The sequence below is a fragment of the Oryctolagus cuniculus genome, chromosome 1, assembly GCF_051225735.1.
Source record: "Oryctolagus cuniculus isolate XC-2025 breed Fujian yellow rabbit chromosome 1, ASM5122573v1, whole genome shotgun sequence".
In the NCBI taxonomy this organism is placed as follows: Eukaryota; Metazoa; Chordata; class Mammalia; order Lagomorpha; family Leporidae; genus Oryctolagus; species Oryctolagus cuniculus.
Window position 1 is genome coordinate 86,531,358 of NC_142867.1, and position 20,092 is coordinate 86,551,449.

A 20,092-nucleotide genomic window follows, 5' to 3' on the forward strand; every position below is an offset into this window, starting at 1 on the left:
CCATCCTCTGTGGCATACCCAGGTACAATAACAGGGAGCTGGACCTGATGAGGAGTAGCCCGGACTGGAACCAGCACCCATGTGGGATGCTGGCCCCATAGGTCCTAGACATCGGCTTTACCCGCTGTGCCACAGTGCCGGCCCCTTCCACAGAGCTTTGAAGTACACTTGAATGAGGCTGCTGCCAGCACATGACATGCTGGTTGACAATACACATTTTTATGAATAGAATGAGCACACTGAAATTAGAATGAACAATGAATACATACATTAGAAATAGTTGTTTATCGTCAAGTACTGCGTGCAGAAGACACTATTTCAATGCGTTTTCATTAATTTAATAAGAATGTAGCGGATGTATCAAATTGCACATATTAATGTGATTCTGTGTGATGTCTTGATGCATGTGTACATTGTGTAATAGCTATTCATGGGACTGGTGCTATGGCCTAGCGGGCAACACCACCACCTGCAATGGCAGCATCCCATATGGGTGCCAGTGAGAGTCTCAGTGCTGGGTAGTTAGCCGCATACCATAATCACTTTTTGTCTTTTTTTTTTTTTTTTTAAAAACAGGTTTTTGGTGTGTAGTCACATATACAACTTGTGTTTATTAAGTGGTGTTCTTTTAATTTATTTGAAAGGCAGAGTGACCGAGAGAGGGGAAGAAACAGAGCAAAGAGGAGATCTTCCAGGGAGGCTAGCAGGGAGCTGCACTGGAAACAGAGCAGCCAGGAGTCCCGCACAGCTGTGGGCTGCTGGAGCCCTAAGTGGAGGCAACACAGCCTCGGCTCCACCTTCTTCACTTTAGTCCTTTCCTACTGAACTCACTTGAATCCTTTCTACCGAATGCGTCTTTTTCTTAACTATGAAGGATCTTCTAAAAGTTGCTAGAAATGTATTAAGAGGCTGGCGCCGAGGCTCACTTGGCTAATCCTCTGCCTGTGGTGCTGGCAGCCCCGGTTCTAGTCCCAATTGGGGCGCCGGATTCTGTCCCAGTTGCTCATCTTCCAGTCCAGCTCTCTGCTGTGGCCCAGGAAGGCAATGGAGGATGGCCCAGGTCCTTGGTCCTTGGGCCCTGCACCCACATGGGAGACCAGGAGGAGGCACCTGGCTCCTGGCTTGGGATCGGCACAATGTGCCAGCCGCAGCGGGATGGCCATGGCAGCCATTTGAGAGGTGAAACAACAGAAGGAAGACCTTTCTCTCTCTCTCTGTCTCTCTCTCTCTCTCTGACTAACCGTGCCTGCCTTCCTATAAATAAATGAATAAAGAAAGAAAGAAAGAAAAGAAAAAGAAAAAAAGGAAATGTATTAAGAAAATCCATGTTTCTATATCAATTTTTAACCCTAAAATAATTGTATTTTTAAAAGGAATTTTGCAAATCTTTGAAAAGGACTTTTGTGTAAAATGTCCCCTTAGGGGCCTGTAGGGTGAGAGAAAGGATTAGTTCACACCCTACAGGGCTGACCTCCCATAGTGCATGTTCTGGCCACTCCCCTTCCACTCCAGCTTTCTGCCACTGCACCTGGGAAAGCTGTGGGAATGGCCCAAGTACTCCAGCCCCTGCCCCTCTTGGGGGAGACCAGGATGGAATTCCTGGCTCCTGGGCTCAGCCTGGCCCAGCCCTGCCTGTGGCTCCCAGCTGGGGAGGGAGCCAGCAGATGCAAGACAGGTTGCTGTCACTCTTCCTTCCCAATGAAGCTTTTCACAAAGTACCCGCTCCATTCGTTTGATATTCGTGTTGCTCCCTGGGATTTCTTTGGTTGTATCTGTCAAGGTTGCCTGTCCCCAACACTTGATTTTCCACTCTGATGTTCCTTTGAGTTTGGCTACAAATGTCAACGCAAAGGGTGGGGCAAAATGAAGCTGGGCTGTCAGACAGAAACCCAGCTCTGGGATTTCCTGAGCTGAGGGCTGATTGGATTAGAACCTTGCCCAAGTATAAAGCCGGAAGGAAGCGCGGAGAGATGGAGCCTCCTTGGGACTGCAGCGGCCACGGGAAACCACCTCTCTCTGAGTCCTAGAGTGTGTTCACCTGGATCAGGATTTCGTCCACGGCAGGTAGCTCAATTTCTTATTCTGTTAGACCGTATTTGATACCTGTGCTTTTGAGAAAGTCCTTATGCTAAAAGTGTTGAAGACTCAATTTCAACTTTAAAAATGCCTTTGGGAGACGTTTAGCATTGCCATATTTTATCCTAATATGCTTTATATGCATTTTCTTATTTTCTTGTAAAGAGTTACTCCTCTGTGGTTCCTTTTTTGTACCAAGAATAATCTTCGATTCTTGTCATCAGCCGTGTTAGTTGTACTGTCGATAATCATTGCTTCTGTTTATTGTTTTTGGAAACTTACTTTTGCTTTGACACCAATTCATTGACACGCTTGTGGAGTACCTAACTCACTATTTCCAAGCTTGTTTTTCTTCACCCAGTGGCCCCCTCCTTTAGACGCCTGCTTATTTAAGCTTCAAATCTGACAGGAACATCGCCTTTGCAATTCTGTTTGGCTTGATGGTACCTCAGTGGTGATTTGCACCACTTACGATAAAGTATTTTTCGTTCTTTTTTTATCTTTTTAAGATTTATTTAATTACTTGAGAGGCAGAGTTACATACAGACAGAGAGGATGGACACAGAGAGAGGTCTTCTATCTGCTCCTTCACTCCCCAAAAGGCTACAACTGCGGAGTTGGGCCGATGGGAAGCCAAGAGCTAGGAGCTTTGCTCCTGCCTTCCCACACAGGGATGCAGGGGCCCAAGCCTTTGTGCCGTCTTCTGCTATTTCCCAGGCCATCGGAGGGAACTGGATTGGAAGTGGAGCGGTTCTCGAACCGGCGCCCATAAGTGTTGCCAGCAGGCAGGATACTTAACCCGCTCTACAGCTCGGGCCTCTCTCTCTCTCTCTCTCTCTCTCTCTCTCTCTCTCTCTCTCTCATCTATCAATCTTTTTAACTGACTTTGCTTTATCGAAGGAGAAGAAAGTGGCGGGAAGAGGCACGGCTAGGGGTCGGGAGGTGACAGCGCTGAGCAAGACCTGGGCTGAGGACCTCATACGGGGGCGGTGGAGGGAACACCTGGTGCGGGCGAAGGGTTCCGCAGTGGGCGCCGTGGGGTGGGAGAAGGTCGTGGGGCCGGGCAGGTCAGGGCGCTGCGGCCCTAGCAGGAACAGCTGGAGCTGCGCCCTGCCAGCCATGGCAGCCAGGGCCCGCGGCATTGTTGCGACCGCCGGGGGGCAGCAGGGAGCAGTCTGTGTAGGGCTCCAGACTTGGAGGAGGAAGGACTTGGGCGGTGTAGCACTGCTCCTGCATGCCATGCACCAGGTGAGCCGGCGGCCCTCGCGCCAGCAGCGCCACGTCCTCGCCGCTGTGCGTCTGCCCACGGCTGCCAGCTGCTGGTACCCGGGGGTACCTGCTCTGAGTCTCGTTCAGGTCTCGGCGGCTGCCCCCTCTCAGAGCTTAGCCCAGATGGTTGCCCTCCAGGATGGAGGTGTAGTTCTTGCCGTCCAAGGCCTTGCTCAGAGCCAGCGCAAAGATGGAGCTGCCCCTCATGTGTAGCCCCCAAAGGAGAAGATGGGGGTGGTCGGGGGTGACTGGGGTCAGCGTGTCCCGCTCGCTGGTGAGCTGGCCGCCCTCTCAATGGCAGTCTCAGTGAGTGCCTGATGAGCTACACCCTGGTGGTGACGTGCTCACGGTGGCCCCCCTCCACAAAGAGGAAGAAACCGAGGGGGTTCGGGCTCAGCAGGTGCATGGCAGCCTTGGTCAGGACCATCAGGGAGGGGTCCTGCTGGGGCTCTCCTTCGGTCTCATATTCCATGTCTGAGGGTTCAAAGAGACCCATGAGGTGGGTCAGCCTGCAGTCCTGAGCTGCCCGCATGAGCTTGCGTGGTGCCACACACACTGGGGCCCCTGCTGCTTTGTCAGCCACTCCTCCTGCACCAGGTTCTGCCCGTCCAAGCTGGTCCCATTCTGGCTGGAGTCACTTGGGTACTCAGGGCCTGGGGTCCCCTTAGGAAACATGTACTTGCGCCCCCGCCCAGGATCTTCTTGATGTCCGTGTTGGAGACCACGTGTGTGGCAGTGTCCTGGCAGCTCTGCTGCAGCACCGAGGCAGGCAGTGGTACCAGCACCGAGTACCAGTTGTGGTTCACAGTGAGCACCTGTGTTCTGCTGGTGAGGTGTGCTGCACCAGGTGGTGTCACCAGCACCCCACCCATTTCCCTTCTTGGCCCTGTACATCCCCGAGAGAGCACCTCGTTGCCCTGGATTGTGTTGTACTGGTCGTAACCAGGCCAATGGTCTTTACATTGGCCTTGACCACGCACAGGTAGGCTGTGGCTATGCCAGCACTCTCTGGCACCTATTTTTCACGTTGTAGGTCTTGAATGGAGCAGGTGTGGGAAGTGGCCCATGGCAGAAGGTATCTCGGGCCCCAAGTTGCCCCTCATCTGCCCCTTAAGGACCATGTGGCTGTCACTATGGAAACCCCCATCCCGGCTCCCAGGAAGAGGATGGGGTTCTTGGTGGCCTTCTGGATGGGGTGCATCTTCCTGATGGCAGCCAGGGCCTCCTTTGCCTCTTGGTTTCAGAAGTCTGGGCAGGCTGAGGCCTCAGGCTCAGGAGCGGTGACAGCAGCGGCAGCAGCCAGGTCCCCTGCTGGACTGGATGGTGTCGGTGCGGCCAGCCCAGGACACCGGGCCTCCCCACCTCCATTCTTTATTGAAGGTTAGCGTGTAGACTTCCTTGAGGACCTTCTGACGTAGTGGGGTGAGGAGCTACCAGGGATCAGGACAGACCTCAGAGACAGTGAAAGTCCTGACTGAGTCAGGACATGGGTGAGGAGCCTGCTCCACCGGGAGACTGCCCTGTGGGCCTGGGCCTGTCCACAGTGAAGTCCTGCTATTGAATTAATAAGCCTGGGAAGTGAGCCTCTCATTTCTTCAAAAGTTCAGTGTGTGTCACTGCTTCACCTATAAATGAAGCCACTTAGAATAAAAAGCAGAGGGGCCAACGCTGCGGCTTAGGAGGTTAAGCGTCTGTGTGTGGCAAAGCAGCCCGTAGGGGCTCAGGTTCGAGTACTGGGAGCTCTATTGCCAATCCAGCTCCCTGCTGACAGCCTGGGAAAGCAGTGGAAGATGGCCCAAGTGCGTGGACCACTGCACCAACCTGGCACACCCGGAAGAAGCTCCGGTCTTTGATTTCCACTGTGACCGTTGTGGCCATTTGGGGAGTGAATAGGCAGGTGGAAGACCTCCCTCTCTGTTTCTCTCTATTTCTCTGTGTGTCTGTCATTCTGCCTGTGAAATGAATGAATCCATCTTTACTAAAGAGAGACTACGTAGAGAAGATCCTCTGGGGGAAATTCTAGGGGGATGACCTAGAACACACCTGGGGACTCAGAGTTGCCCACTTTCCTGTCTTGCAGCCATGACGCCTGAGAGCTCCGGCCCCCAGAACCCCAGCTGCCACATCATGACATTCTACCCAACCATGGAGGAGTTTATGGACTTCAACCAATTTATCGCTCAGATGGAATCTCAGGGTGCACACCGAGGAGGCCTGGCCAAGGTCATCCCACCCAAGGAGTGGAGGGCCAGACAGAGCTACGACGACATGGATGACATCTTGATAGCCCGCCCCCTCCAGCAGAAGGCCTATGGTGGGGCAGGTGTCTTCACTCAGTTCCACAGAAAGAGGAGAGCCATGACCCTGAGACAGTATCGCCAGCTGGCCACCAGCACAAAATACCAGACCCCAGCGCACCTGACTTTCGAAGAGTTGGAGCAAAAGTACTGGAAGACCCGTGTCTACGATGCCCCGATCTACGGCGCTGACATCAGCGGCTCTCTGTTTGATGAAAGCACGGCACACTGGAACCTCAGGCGCCTGGGCTCGCCTCTGGACCTGCTGGCGCAGGAGTGCGGCGTCGTCATCGAGGGCGTCAACACGCCCTACCTGTACTTTGGCATGTGGAAGACCACGTTCGCCTGGCACACGGAGGACATGGACCTGTACAGCATCAACTACCTGCACTTCGGGGAGCCCAAGACGTGGTACGCGGTGCCCCCGGAGCACGGGCGGCGCCTGGAGCGCCTGGCCGGGCAGCTGTTCCCGGGCAGTTCCCGCAGCTGCCAGGCCTTCCTGCGGCACAAGGTGGCCCTCATCTCGCCCAGCGTCCTGCGGCAGAACGGCATCCCCTTCCGCCGCGTCACTCAGCAGGCTGGCGAGTTCATGGTGACCTTTCCTTACGGCTACCACGCGGGCTTCAACCACGGCTTCAACTGCGCCGAAGCCATCAATTTCGCCACCCCGCGCTGGATCGACTATGGCAAAGTGGCCTCCCAGTGCAGCTGCGGGGAGGCCAGGGTCACCTTTGACATGGACCCCTTCGTTCGTATCCTGCAACCCGAGCGCTACGAACTGTGGAAACGCGGGCAAGACCGTGGCGCTGTGGCCCTCCCGGAGCCCATGGGCCAAACAAGCCAGGATCCACACACTAGCCGGGAGCCAGGCACCAGCCAGCCGCTTCTCACCAGCCAGGGGCCAAGCCTCAGCCAGGAGCCACGCAGCAGTGAGGAACCTCACAGCAGCCAGGAGCTTCTCACCAGCCAGGGGCCAAGCCTCAGCCAGGAGCCAGGCACCAGTGAGGAGCCATGCAGCAGCCAGAAATCACGCCGCTGCGTGAAGCCGCGCCCCAGCCACGCGTTGTGCACCAGCCAGGAGCTGACGGCCTGTAGGCAGGATCGCGGGCTCTGGAGGGCTGCCCTGGGCCTCAGGCAGCTTTCCTCGCCCCAGGCTAGGTCCACTGGGCCTGTGCCGGCCTCTGGTAGCACCCGTCGAGCTGCTCCTGTGGGCCCCGGATCTCAGTTGGCTCTGGGCCACAGCAGTGATGTCACACTGCACACTGACGTTCGCAGGTCCAGGCAGCCCGACCTGGCCTGGTTACCGACTCCAGCTCTGTCTGCCGAGGCTGTGTGCCTGTCAGCTGCTAGACCTGGTCATGGTAGTGGTCGGCGTCCTCGGCCACTGCAAGCTGAGGAGCCCAGCCTGGAGGTTCCACCCAAGAGGCGGCTGTTGTCCCCCTCTGCACACACCGATGCTGGCGCCGAGGCTCCGCCCCTGCCCAATGATGGAGATTTGGAGGTCAACACTAAGTAGAGTCCTGAGTGCCCATTTCCTGCCAAGGCTTCGGGATGTTGCTGCGCCCCGGATCTTCAACCCTTGGGGCCCCTGCTGGATCCCCATGCCCCGATGCACCCGGGCCCCTGCCTGCTCTCCTTGGACAGCATCACCGTGGGTCTCCCTGACGTGGTGCCGCTGACTCCTCCCAGCACCAGCGTGCAGCCATTCAGAAGCTTCTGCAGGGACACTGCTGGGGACTGGGCGTCTCCTGGGAATCAGGCAGAGGATGGGGTGGTGCGCCGCACTTGCGCCTCCAGAACCTTGGCTGCGTCTGTGCTTGTCCCCGGCCCTGGTGTTCCTGATGCTAGTCCCCTCTGGCTCAAGCCACAGGGAGGTGCTTCCTGGTGGCATGAGCCAAGTTCAGCACCAGTGAACGCTCTTCAGCCCCTGAGCCCTCGACCATCTGCTCTGTGACTGTGCAGTGGCCCCTGACCCTCAGAACCTGTAAAGTTCCCAGCCACGGGAGCATTCGTCCTGGCCTGTCCCCACTGGAGACCTAGTACCTGACTGGCATTTCTGATTTCTGCCTGTTATGCATTCCTCGTGCAAAGAGAAACGAGAACTCCTTGGCGTGTTTTTCAACTTAAATTGTATATGAAGCAGAGTAGATGAAAGGTAGTCAATGATTGTATTTTTGTATTCTTGTTGCTGAAGTTGTTTGAATTGCTCAAATAAACTTCACTGAATGAATTTAGTGTAAGTTTTTTCTCTAAGCTGGTTTAAAAAGAAAATGTAGGAATAAGCTTATCCTAGCAATGCAGTCAGAACAAAAGTGATAGGATCAAGTACTCATGAATGCCAATGGCAGCTGACAAAATTCAAGCCTAGGTAGGCCTTGTTTCAAAACATACCACCACGAGGAAGCTGCATACCCTCTGAAGATGCAGACATTTTATTTAGTTACTATTTAGTACCAAAGTCAGCATTTTACTGAAGAAGAAATACTTGATACATGTCTAGCAAAATATATAGAATTTAGAGGCATCCCTAATACAAAATGAAGGTTATATGTACAGGAAGGCAGGTGGCAAAATGTATTTTGTTGTTGCAGTTGGTAGAAACGGAATAGTAGGACAACCCGGGGTGGGGAGAGTCTCGTCTTCCTTTTCTCCCCTGATCTTCACCCTAAGAGGGATTCTTGGCTGCCCAGAATTACAGCCCCAGACTCTTTAGTAAAATGCTCACGGGCATGTCGGCCATGAGGAAGCAGATGATAAGTTTATTTTTTTTTAATTTAGTTATTTGCTTGAAAGTCAGTGTTAAACAGAGAGAGAAGGAGAGGCAGAGAGAGAGAGAGGTCTTCCATCTGCTGGTTCACTCCCCAATTGGCCACAAGGGCCAGAGCTGCGCCGCTCCAAAGCCAGGAGCCAGGAGACTCTTCCAGGTCTCCCACGGCTACGCAGGGGCCCAAGCACTTGGGCCATCTTCACTGCTTTCCCAGGCCACAGCAGAGAGCAGGATTGGAAGTTTAGCACCCTGGACTCAATCGGCGCCCATATGGGATGCTTGCAGGACTGGCAGTGGCTTTTCCCTGCTATGCCACAGCAGTCTCCCTGCATATGCAAATCGGAATGACATACCACTACACTCTCACTCGATTGGACAACACTCAAAAGTTGATACTCATCCAGAGCTTGACAAAGTGAAAAGCGTAAATTGTCCTCCTAGGCAGAGAGTGTTTCAACTGATACAAACTTGGGCAAAACAGTTTGAATGGTCAAGTGTGCATTCACATACACGTTTTCCAAGATGTGTCCTTCTCTTTTTGAAAGATGTATTCATGTATTCGAAAGGCAGAGTTAGAGAGAGGCAGTGATCCTCTGGTTCACTCCCTAATGGCCTCAACCTCCAGAGCTGAGACGATCCTATGCCAGGATCCAGGAGCCAGGAGCCAGGAGCTGCTTCTGCGTCTCCCATGTGGGTGCAGTCCTGGGACCATCCTCTGTGGCATACCCAGGTAAAATAACAGGGAGCTGGACCTGATGAGGAGTCGCCTGGACTGGAACTAGCATCCATGTGGGATGTTGGCCCCATAGGTCCTAGACATCGGCTTTACCCGCTGTGCCACAGCGCCGGCCCCTTCCACAGAGCTTTGAAGTACACTTGAATGAGGCTGCTGCCAGCACATGACATGCTGGTTGACAATACACAGTTTTATGAATAGAATGAGCACACTGACATTGAATGAAAAATGAATACATACATTAGAAATAGTTGTTTATCGTCAAGTACTGCATGCATAAGACACTATTTAATTGCGTTTTAAAAATTTAGCAGATGTATAAAATTGTACATATTAATGGGATGCCATGTGATATCTTAATGCATGTGTATATTGTGTAATAGCCAATCATAGGACTGGTGCTATGGCCTAGCGGGCAACACCACCACCTGCAATGGCAGCATCCCATATGGGTTCCAGTTTGAGTCCCGACTGCTCCACTTCTGATCCAGCTCTCTGCTTGGCCTGGGAATGCAGTGGAAGATGGCCCAAATCCTTGGGTCCCAGCACCCATGTGGGAGACCTGGAAGAATCTCCTGGCTCCTGGCCTTGAGTGGGTTTATTTCTAGCCATTGGAGCCCTCTGCAGAGTGAACCAGCTCATGGAAAAACCTCTTTCTGTCTCTTCCTCTCTGTAACTCTGCCTTTCAAAAAATAAATCGTTAAAGCAAATCCAATCATGATGCATACATCTATCTCCTGCAGCATTTCACATTTCATTTTGATCTGATTTCCACATGCCTATCTTCTTTGTCCTTCTTTTTATAGAGAAATATACTAGATATTGTCTATAGTCTTTCTACTCTCAACAAAACACTACAACTTCTTTATTCCTACCTGGCTGTAAGTTAGTACCTGTTCTTCATACTACTTTTTTCCATCCTTGTTAACTTTTATTGAGCTGTCAGGCAGAGAGACAGAATAAGAGTGAGCCCTCCCCACCCTCTTTTTGTTTGTTTGTTTTTTTTTTTTTTTGATTCATTTTTTATTGGAAAGGCAGAGTTACTGAGAGAGAGGAGAGAGACAAGGATCTTCCATCTGCTATTCCACTCCCCAAGTGGCTGCAACAGGCCGGCCTGGAGCCAGGAGCCAGGAGCTTCTCCGGGGTCTCCCATGTGGGTGCAGGGGCCCAAGGATTTGATCCTTTCCCTGCTGCTTTCCCAGGTGTATTATCAGAGAGATAGGTCAGAGTGGAGCTACCAGGACTTCCAGTGCTCTAATACGGAATGCCAGCCTTACAGAGCATGGGTGGACGCCCTGGGCCACGATGGGAACCCAGTGAACCAGAATTTCAGGGGATCATAAACAGCTTGCCCCTGATACGGCATGTTTCATTTCTTGGCCCTGAATATCTGCTTTTGCAATCAAGGTTTTAGACCAGCAGCAAGTGACACGTTTTCTGTTGTGTTTTCCCTTATGGCATAAAACATTAAAATGATGATTTTCTATCAGAAAGCACTTCTTGGTTGAGTATCTCATTTGTTTATGCATAGAGCAAACAAACTTTAAGTACATGTCATTCTTAGATTTCCATATTGGAATCTTGGTCTTGTTTGTTAAAAGGATTAAAATCCTTTTTGTTAGGCCCTTTTCTAATTGATTGGTTTTTAAGATAATTTTATGAGTATGTATTTCTATCAGATTACTTATTTTCATTGCTCTATGTAGCAGTTTCTGAAGAAATGGTGTTGGAAAAAACACCTGCCAGGATGATTGGAAACTGAGGTGTTTCAGCTTGAAATCAGTTCTCAGAGTCTCAGTGCTGTGTAGTTAGCTGCATAACATAATCAGTTTTTTTCTTTTTCTTTTTTTTTTTTAAAAGGTTTTTGGTATGTACTCACACACACAACATCTACTTATTAAGTGGTGTTCTTTTAATTTATTTGAAAGGCAGAGTGACCGAGAGAGAGGAAGAAACAGAGCAAAGAGGAGATCTTCCAGGGAGGCTAGCAGGGAGCTGCACTGGAAACAGAGCAGCCAGGAGTCCCGCACAGCTGTGGGCTGCTGGAGCCCTAAGTGGAGGCAACACAGCCTCGGCTCCACCTTCTTCACTTTAGTCCTTTCCTACTGAACTCACTTGAATCCTTTCTACCGAATGCGTCTTTTTCTTAACTATGAAGGATCTTCTAAAAGTTGCTAGAAATGTATTAAGAGGCTGGCGCTGAGGCTCACTTGGCTAATCCTCTGCCTGTGGTGCTGGCAGCCCCGGTTCTAGTCCCAATTGGGGCGCCAGATTTTGTCCCGGTTGCTCGTCTTCCAGTCCAGCTCTCTGCTGTGGCCCAGGAAGGCAGTGGAGGATGGCCCAGGTCCTTTGGCCCTGCACCCACATGGGAGACCAGGAGGAGGCACCTGGCTCCTGGCTTCGGATCAGCGCAATGTGCCAGCCACAGCACAATGGCCATAGCAGCCATTTGGGGGTGAACCAACAGAAGGAAGACCTTTCTCTCTGTCTCTGTCTCTCTCTCACTGTCTAACTCTGCCTGCCAAAAAAATATTAAGAAAAACTATGTTTCTATATCAATTTTTAACACTAAAATAATTGTATTTTAAAGAAAGGAATTTTGCAAAAACTTTGAAAAGGACTTTTGTGTAAAATGTCCCCTTAGGGGCCTGTAGGGTGAGAGAAAGGATTAGTTCACACCCTACAGGGCTGACCTCCCATAGTGCATGTTCTGGCCACTCCCCTTCCACTCCAGCTTTCTGCCACTGCACCTGGGAAAGCTGTGGGAATGGCCCAAGTACTCCAGCCCCTGCCCCTCTTGGGGGAGACCAGGATGGAATTCCTGGCTCCTGGGCTCAGCCTGGCCCAGCCCTGCCTGTGGCTCCCAGCTGGGGAGGGAGCCAGCAGATGCAAGACAGGTTGCTGTCACTCTTCCTTCCCAATGAAGCTTTTCACAAAGTACCCGCTCCATTCGTTTGATATTCGTGTTGCTCCCTGGGATGTCTTTGGTTGTATCTGTCAAGGTTGTCTGTCCCCAACACTTGATTTTCCACTCTGATGTTCCTTTGAGTTTGGCTACAAATGTCAACGCAAAGGGTGGGGCAAAATGAAGCTGGCTGTCAGACAGAAACCCAGCTCTGGGATTTCCTGAGCTGAGGGCTGATTGGATTAGAACCTTGCCCAGGTATAAAGCCAGAAGGAAGCGCGGAGAGATGGAGCCTCCTTGCGACTGCAGCGGCCACGGGAAACCACCTCTCTCTGAGTCCTAGAGTGTGTTCACCTGGATCAGGATTTCATCCACGGCAGGTAGCTCAATTTCTTATTCTGTTAGACGATATTTGGTGCCTGTGCTTTTGAGAAAGTCCTTATGCTAAAAGTGTTGAAGACTCAATTTCAACTTTAAAAATGCCTTTGGGAGACGTTTAGCATTGCCATATTTTATCCTAATATGCTTTATATGCATTTTCTTATTTTCTTGTAAAGAGTTACTCCTCTGTGGTTCCTTTTTTGTACCAAGAATAATCTTCGATTCTTGTCATCAGCCGTGTTAGTTGTACTGTCGATAATCATTGCTTCTGTTTATTGTTTTTGGAAACTTACTTTTGCTTTGACACCAATTCATTGACACGCTTGTGGAGTACCTAACTCACTATTTCCAAGCTTGTTTTTCTTCACCCAGTGGCCCCCTCCTTTAGACGCCTGCTTATTTAAGCTTCAAATCTGACAGGAACATCGCCTTTGCAATTCTGTTTGGCTTGATGGTACCTCAGTGGTGATTTGCACCACTTACGATAAAGTATTTTTCGTTCTTTTTTTATCTTTTTAAGATTTATTTAATTACTTGAGAGGCAGAGTTACATACAGAGAGGATGGACACAGAGAGAGGTCTTCTATCTGCTCCTTCACTCCCCAAAAGGCTACAACTGCGGAGTTGGGCCGATGGGAAGCCAAGAGCTAGGAGCTTTGCTCCTGCCTTCCCACACAGGGATGCAGGGGCCCAAGCCTTTGTGCCGTCTTCTGCTATTTCCCAGGCCATCGGAGGGAACTGGATTGGAAGTGGAGCGGTTCTCGAACCGGCGCCCATAAGTGTTGCCAGCAGGCCGGATACTTAACCCGCTCTACAGCTCGGGCCTCTCTCTCTCTCTCTCTCTCTCTCTATCATCTATCAATCTTTTTAACTGCTGTTGCTTTATCAAAGGAGAAGAAAGTGGCGGGAAGAGGCACGGCTAGGGGTCGGGAGGTGACAGCGCTGAGCAAGACCTGGGCTGAGGACCTCATACGGGGGCGGTGGAGGGAACACCTGGTGCGGGCGAAGGGTTCCGCAGTGGGCGCCGTGGGGTGGGAGAAGGTCGTGGGGCCGGGCAGGTCAGGGCGCTGCGGCCCTAGCAGGAACAGCTGGAGCTGCGCCCTGCCAGCCATGGCAGCCAGGGCCCGCGGCATTGTTGCGACCGCCGGGGGGCAGCAGGGAGCAGTCTGTGTAGGGCTCCAGACTTGGAGGAGGAAGGACTTGGGCGTGTAGCACTGCTCCTGCATGCCATGCACCAGGTGAGCCGGCGGCCCTCGCGCCAGCAGCGCCACGTCCTCGCCGCTGTGCGTCTGCCCACGGCTGCCAGCTGCTGGTACCCGGGGGTACCTGCTCTGAGTCTCGTTCAGGTCTCGGCGGCTGCCCCCTCTCAGAGCTTAGCCCAGATGGTTGCCCTCCAGGATGGAGGTGTAGTTCTTGCCGTCCAAGGCCTTGCTCAGAGCCAGCGCAAAGATGGAGCTGCCCCTCATGTGTAGCCCCCAAAGGAGAAGATGGGGGGTGGTCGGGGGTGACTGGGGTCAGCGTGTCCCGCTCGCTGGTGAGCTGGCCGCCCTCTCAATGGCAGTCTCAGTGAGCGCCTGATGAGCTACACCCTGGTGGTGACGTGCTCGCGGAGGACCCCCTCCACAAAGAGGAAGAAACCGAGGGGGTTCGGGCTCAGCAGGTGCACGGCAGCCTTGGTCAGGATCATCAGGGAGGGGTCCTGCTGGGGCTCTCCTTCGGTCTCATATTTCATGTCTGAGGGTTCAAAGAGACCCATGAGGTGGGTCAGCCTGCAGTCCTGAGCCGCCCGCATGAGCTTGCGTGGTTCCACACACACTGGGGCCCCTGCTGCTTTGTCAGCCACTCCTCCTGCACCAGGTTCTGCCCGTCCAAGCTGGTCCCATTCTGGCTGGAGTCACTTGGGTACTCAGGGCCTGGGGTCCCCTTAGGAAACATGTACTTGCGCCCCTGCCCAGGATCTTGTTGATGTCCGTGTTGGAGACCACGTGTGTGGCAGTGTCCTGGCAGCTCTGCTGCAGCACCGAGGCAGGCAGTGGCACCAGCACCGAGTACCAGTTGTGGTTCACAGTGAGCACCTGTGTTCTGCTGGTGAGGTGTGCTGCACCGGGTGGTGTCACCAGCACCCCACCCACTTCCCTTCTTGGCCCTGTACATCCCCGAGAGAGCACCTCGTTGCCCTGGATTGTGTTGTACTGGTCGTAACCAGGCCAATGGTCTTTACATTGGCCTTGACCACGCACAGGTAGGCTGTGGCTATGCCAGCACTCTCTGGCACCTATTTTTCATGTTGTAGGTCTTGGATGGAGCAGGTGTGGGAAGTGGCCCATGGCAGAAGGTATCTCGGGCCCCAAGTTGCCCCTCATCTGCCCCTTAAGGACCATGTGGCTGTCACTATGGAAACCCCCATCCCGGCTCCCAGGAAGAGGATGGGGTTCTTGGTGGCCTTCTGGATGGGGTGCATCTTCCTGATGGCAGCCAGGGCCTCCTTTGCCTCTTGGTTCCAGACGTCTGGGCAGGCTGAGGCCTCAGGCTCAGGAGCGGTGACAGCAGCGGCAGCAGCCAGGTCCCCTGCTGGACTGGATGGTGTCGGTGCGGCCAGCCCAGGACACCGGGCCTCCCCACCTCCATTCTTTATTGAAGGTTAGCGTGTAGACTTCCTTGAGGACCTTCTGACGTAGTGGGGTGAGGAGCTACCAGGGATCAGGACAGACCTCAGAGACAGTGAAAGTCCTGACTGAGTCAGGACATGGGTGAGGAGCCTGCTCCACCGGGAGACTGCCCTGTGGGCCTGGGCCTGTCCACAGTGAAGTCCTGCTATTGAATTAACAAGCCTGGGACATGAACCTCTCATTTCTTCAAAAGTTCAGTGTGTGTCACTGCTTCACCTATAAATGAAGCCACTTAGAATAAAAAGCAGAGGGGCCAACGCTGCAGCTTAGGAGGTTAAGCGTCTGTGTGTGGCAAAGCAGCCCGTAGGGGCTCAGGTTCGAGTACTGGGAGCTCTATTGCCAATGCAGCTCCCTGCTGACAGCCTGGGAAAGCAGTGGAAGATGGTCCAAGTGCGTGGACCACTGCACCAACCTGGGACACCCGGAAGAAGCTCCGGTCTTTGATTTCCACTGTGACCGTTGTGGCCATTTGGGGAGTGAATAGGCAGGTGGAAGACCTCCCTCTCTGTTTCTCTCTATTTCTCTGTGTGTCTGTCATTCTGCCTGTGAAATGAATGAATCCATCTTTACTAAAGAGAGACTACGTAGAGAAGATCCTCTGGGGGAAATTCTAGGGGGACGATCTAGAACACACCTGGGGACTCAGAGTTGCCCACTTTCCTGTCTTGCAGCCATGACGCCTGAGAGCTCCGGCCCCCAGAACCCCAGCTGCCACATCATGACATTCTACCCAACCATGGAGGAGTTTATGGACTTCAACCAATTTATCGCTCAGATGGAATCTCAGGGTGCACACCGAGGAGGCCTGGCCAAGGTCATCCCACCCAAGGAGTGGAGGGCCAGACAGAGCTACGACGACATGGATGACATCTTGATAGCCCGCCCCCTCCAGCAGAAGGCCTATGGCGGGGCAGGTGTCTTCACTCAGTTCCACAGAAAGAGGAGAGCCATGACCCTGAGACAGTATCGCCAGCTGGCCACCAGCACAAAATACCAGACCCCAGCGCACCTGACTTTCGAAGAGTTGGAGCAAAAGTACTGGAAGACCCGTGTCTACGATGCCCCGATCTACGGCGCTGGCATCAGCGGCTCTCTGTTTGATGAAAACACGGCACACTGGAACCTCAGGCGCCTGGGCTCGCCTCTGGACCTGCTGGCGCAGGAGTGCGGCGTCGTCATCGAGGGCGTCAACACGCCCTACCTGTACTTTGGCATGTGGAAGACCACGTTCGCCTGGCACACGGAGGACATGGACCTGTACAGCATCAACTACCTGCACTTCGGGGAGCCCAAGACGTGGTACGCGGTGCCCCCGGAGCACGGGCGGCGCCTGGAGCGCCTGGCTGGGCAGCTGTTCCCGGGCAGTTCCCACAGCTGCCAGGCCTTCCTGCGGCACAAGGTGGCCCTCATCTCGCCCAGCGTCCTGCGGCAGAACGGCATCCCCTTCCACCGCGTCACTCAGCAGGCTGGCGAGTTCATGGTGACCTTTCCTTACGGCTACCACGCGGGGTTCAACCACGGCTTCAACTGCGCCGAAGCCATCAATTTCGCCACCCCGCGCTGGATCGAGTATGGCAAAGTGGCCTCTCAGTGTAGTTGTGGGAAGGCCAGGGTCACCTTTGACATGGACCCCTTCGTTCGTATCCTGCAACCCGAGCGCTACGAGCTGTGGCAGAAGGCGCAAGCCCGCGTGGGTGTGCAGAAGAATCAAAATATGCGGAAGCTGACCACTGGGAGCAGGGTGCAAGCAACAGGGAGTCGCGCGCCAGGCAGAAGGCACCGCGAGAGCCGTCGGCCTCGATGCCCTAGACAGCCTCTGGAGGAAGGTGATGGGAGTGTCCAGTCTGCCCCCGTGGGTCCTGTTTCGGTGCAATTCTTGTGTACTAGAGGCTCTGCTGGCCAGCCTGTTGCTGCTGGTGCTAGCAGCTCACAGAAGCCTGATTGGGTACCATTGGAGATCCCCGGTCTACTCAGCCCAGGTCCTCGTGCCTTAACTGGTAGACGTGGTCGTGGTCGTGGGAGTCGTTTTCAGCACTTGGAGGCTCAACAGCCTATCCTGCAGGTTCCAACCAAGACGCTGTTCTCGGGTGCTGCACACACAGCTCCTGATGTAGAGGCCCAGTCCCTGCTGGAGCATGGGGTTTTGATGGTCAACACAGCTCCCGTGACCCCTGAGCTCCAGCCTCTTTCCAAGGCTTCTGGCTGTTGCTGTGCCCCCGATCTTCAGCCCTTGGGGCCCCCATTGGATTCCGACCATCCAATGCACCCTGGCCCTTGCCTGCTCTCCTTGGACCACATTCCAGTGGATCTCCCTGACACCGTGCCGCTGACATCACCCAGTAGTACCGTACCTCGGAGAAGGTTTCCCACAGACACTGCTAGGGACTGGGCTACTCTTGGCAATGTTGTGAGGATGGATCACTCTTATGTCTCTAGGAATCTGGATGCAGCCAGTGTCCCTGACTGTGATCCCCTGGAACTAGAAACACCAGAGGGAGCAGCACCCTTGAGTCCTGAAGATATTTTTGCCATGAATGGATGCTCTTAATCTTTGGAGCCCATGGCTGCTGAAGATGTTGCCCAATGTGACACTAACCTTAGGGAGAGGAAGGTTCCAGCCATGTGGTAATTCTGGCCCAGTGCAGACCTTTTACCTCCAAGAACTAATATATTTCCACGGCTTCCCAATGCTTTCTCCTATGATGACAAGCAGGAGGGCTCCCAGTGACCACTGAGGAGAACCTCACCACCCTATAGGCTGCCAGAGTTGCTCTCAAGGACACTCAGCCCAGTCAGAACGTGGAGGTGCCTGTGCTTCCTACCATGGCATCCACCTTTTCCTAGTGTCCCCCCCCCCTGCCGTGCTGTGCCTCCAGCCCCACCATCTGTTGAGCCAGCACCGGACGATGTTGAGAATCTGACTGAACCTCTTCATCTCCAAGTTGCATCTGGACTTGTAGTCGCTGACCCTGGCCTCCTCTGGCTATTGACATGACCCAGAGGGAAGTGACCTCACACTTCTGCTGCTGTGCCTCCCCCACCCTCCCACCACTGCTCAGGCAAGACTTTTAACCAGTTGAGTCTACCAACCAGTAAATCTTTTTTATTTTTTTTAACTTTATTTGAAAATGGGGTGGGGGCTGGTATCTGTCATCTGCTGGTAACTCCATCTTCCTGTCTTAGGTTCTGCTTCACCATTATCTTTCTTTTTTTTCCTTTTTCTTCTTTAATAAATGTGAATTTACGAAGTGCAACTTGTGTATTGTTGTGGCTTGCCCCCCCAACCTCCCTCCCTCCTGCGACCCTCCCCTCTCTCACTCCCTCTCCCATCCTGCCCTTCATCGAGTTTCATTTTCAATTACCTTCATATACAGAGGATCAACTCAGTATACACTAAGCAAGGATTTCAACAGGCTGCACTCACACAACCGCACAAGGTATAGGGTGTTGTTCGACTAGTAGTGTTGTCTTTAAGTTTCATAGTAAAACACATTAAGGACAGAGATCCTATGTGGGGAGCATGTACCCAGTGACTCCCATTGTTGCTTTAACAATTGGCACTCTTATTTATGACGTCAGCAATCCCCCAAAGCTCTTGCCATGAGCTGTCTAGCCTATGGAAGCCCCTTGAGTTCACCGACTCTGAACTCGTTTAGTCAAGGTCGTATCACAGTGGAGGCTCCTTCCTCCATTTGAAGAAAGGCGCATCCCTCCTTGATGGCCTGTTCCTTCTGCTGGGGTCTTGTTCACCAGGGTCTTTCATTTAGGCTATTTTTGCCACCGTGTCATGGCTTTCCATGCCTGTGAGACTCCCATGGGCCTTTTAGCCAGATTCGAATGCCCCAAGGGTTGACTGTGATGCTGGAGTGCTGTTTGGGGTGTTTGCCATTCTATGAGTCTGCTGTGTGTCCTGCTTCCCCCGCAGGATCATTCCCTCCCTTTTAATTCTATCCTTCATTATTTGCTTACACTGGTCTAATTTGTGAAATCTCTTCGACACTTACGCTATCTTTCTGATCGGTTATGTACTTATACTTTTTACCAAGTGCGCTAGCATTGGTACATGCCTCCTTGATAAGATTGAGTTGAAATCCCCTGGCACATTTCTAGTTCCACCATTGGAGGTAAGTCCGAGTGAGCATGTGCCGACCTATGTATCTCCTCCCTCTCTTATTCCCACTCCTATATTTAACAGAGATCACTTTTCTGTTAATTTTAAACGCCTAAGAATGATTGTGTGTGATTACAGAGTTCAACCAGTGGTATTAAGTAGAACAAACAGAACAACAACAACAGCAACAACAAAATACTGAAAGGAATAAAAATGTAAGTTGTTCCTCAACAGTCTAGACAAGGGCTGATCATGTCATTGTCTCTTGTAGTGTCCATTGCACTTCAATGGGTATCATTTTACATGCTCGTTTAGTTGCCATCCATCAGGGAGAACATATGATATTTGTCCCTTTTGGACTGGCTTATTTCACTCAGCATGATGTTTTCCAGCTCCCTCCATTTTGTTGTAAATGCCCAGATTTCATTGTTTTTTACTGCTGTACAGTGTTCCATAGAGTACATATCCCATAGTTTCTTTATCCAGTCATCCATTGATGGACATTTTAGGTTGCTTCCATGTCTTAGCTATTGTGAATTGAGCTGCAACAAATATTGAGGTGCAAATGGCTCTTTTGTTCTCCCCTTTAATTGCATTTGGGTAAATTCCAAGGAGTGGGATGGCTGGGTCCTGTGGTAGTGCTATATTCAGGTTTCTGAGGACTCTCCAAACTGTCTTCCATAGTGGCTTTACCAGTTTGCATTCCCTTTTCCCCCACATCCTCACCAGCATCTATTGTTGGTTGATTTCTGTATGTAAGCCAATCTAACCAGAGTGAGGTGAAACCTCATTGTGGTTTTGATCTGCATTTCTCTGATGGCTAGGGATCCTGAGCATTTTTTCATGTGTCTATTGGCCATTTGGAATTCCTCTTTTGAAAA

General features: G+C 52.4%; 3 protein-coding genes and 1 pseudogene across 3 annotated transcripts; 2 read left to right on the top strand and 2 right to left on the bottom strand.

The window, feature by feature from the left end:
* Positions 1-1,418: 1,418 nt before the first annotated feature.
* On the top strand, positions 1,419-7,851 carry LOC127489963 (lysine-specific demethylase 4D-like). Its single transcript, XM_051841960.3, has 2 exons — positions 1,419-2,064; positions 5,426-7,851. Exon 2 carries the CDS (start codon positions 5,428-5,430, stop codon positions 7,156-7,158), a length of 1,731 nt encoding a protein of 576 aa, XP_051697920.3. The 5' UTR covers positions 1,419-2,064; positions 5,426-5,427; the 3' UTR covers positions 7,159-7,851.
* On the bottom strand, positions 3,145-4,217 carry LOC149128510 (alkaline phosphatase, placental type-like). The gene is made up of 3 exons (XM_089305974.1): positions 4,025-4,217; positions 3,694-3,819; positions 3,145-3,458 (listed from the first exon to the last, which is right to left on the bottom strand). The coding sequence occupies exons 1-3, from the start codon at positions 4,215-4,217 to the stop codon at positions 3,145-3,147; spliced, it is 633 nt and encodes a 210-aa protein (XP_089162100.1).
* Positions 7,852-13,282: 5,431 nt separating the features above from the next.
* On the bottom strand, positions 13,283-15,072 carry LOC138846091 (intestinal-type alkaline phosphatase pseudogene; annotated as a pseudogene).
* Positions 15,073-15,746: 674 nt separating this feature from the next.
* LOC138846092 (lysine-specific demethylase 4D-like) lies at positions 15,747-18,345 on the top strand. The gene has a single exon (XM_070060745.2). It carries the CDS (start codon positions 15,774-15,776, stop codon positions 17,646-17,648), a length of 1,875 nt encoding a protein of 624 aa, XP_069916846.2. The 5' UTR covers positions 15,747-15,773; the 3' UTR covers positions 17,649-18,345.
* Positions 18,346-20,092: the final 1,747 nt, after the last annotated feature.

What these genes read in the sequence shown, in the direction of transcription:
- LOC149128510 (XM_089305974.1), bottom strand. Translation starts at nt 4,217, where the DNA reads ATGGGTGGGGTGCTGGTGACACCACCTGGTGCAGCACACCTCACCAGC. An exon ending in GATCCTGGGCGGGGGCGCAA is followed by an intron (nt 3,820 to 4,024) that starts GTACATGTTTCC and finishes TTGAACCCTCAG; the next exon opens with ACATGGAATATGAGACCGAA. An exon ending in CTTTGTGGAGGGGGGCCACC is followed by an intron (nt 3,459 to 3,693) that starts GTGAGCACGTCA and finishes ATCTGGGCTAAG; the next exon opens with CTCTGAGAGGGGGCAGCCGC.
- LOC127489963 (XM_051841960.3), top strand. Translation starts at nt 5,428, where the DNA reads ATGACGCCTGAGAGCTCCGGCCCCCAGAACCCCAGCTGCCACATCATG.
- LOC138846092 (XM_070060745.2), top strand. Translation starts at nt 15,774, where the DNA reads ATGACGCCTGAGAGCTCCGGCCCCCAGAACCCCAGCTGCCACATCATG.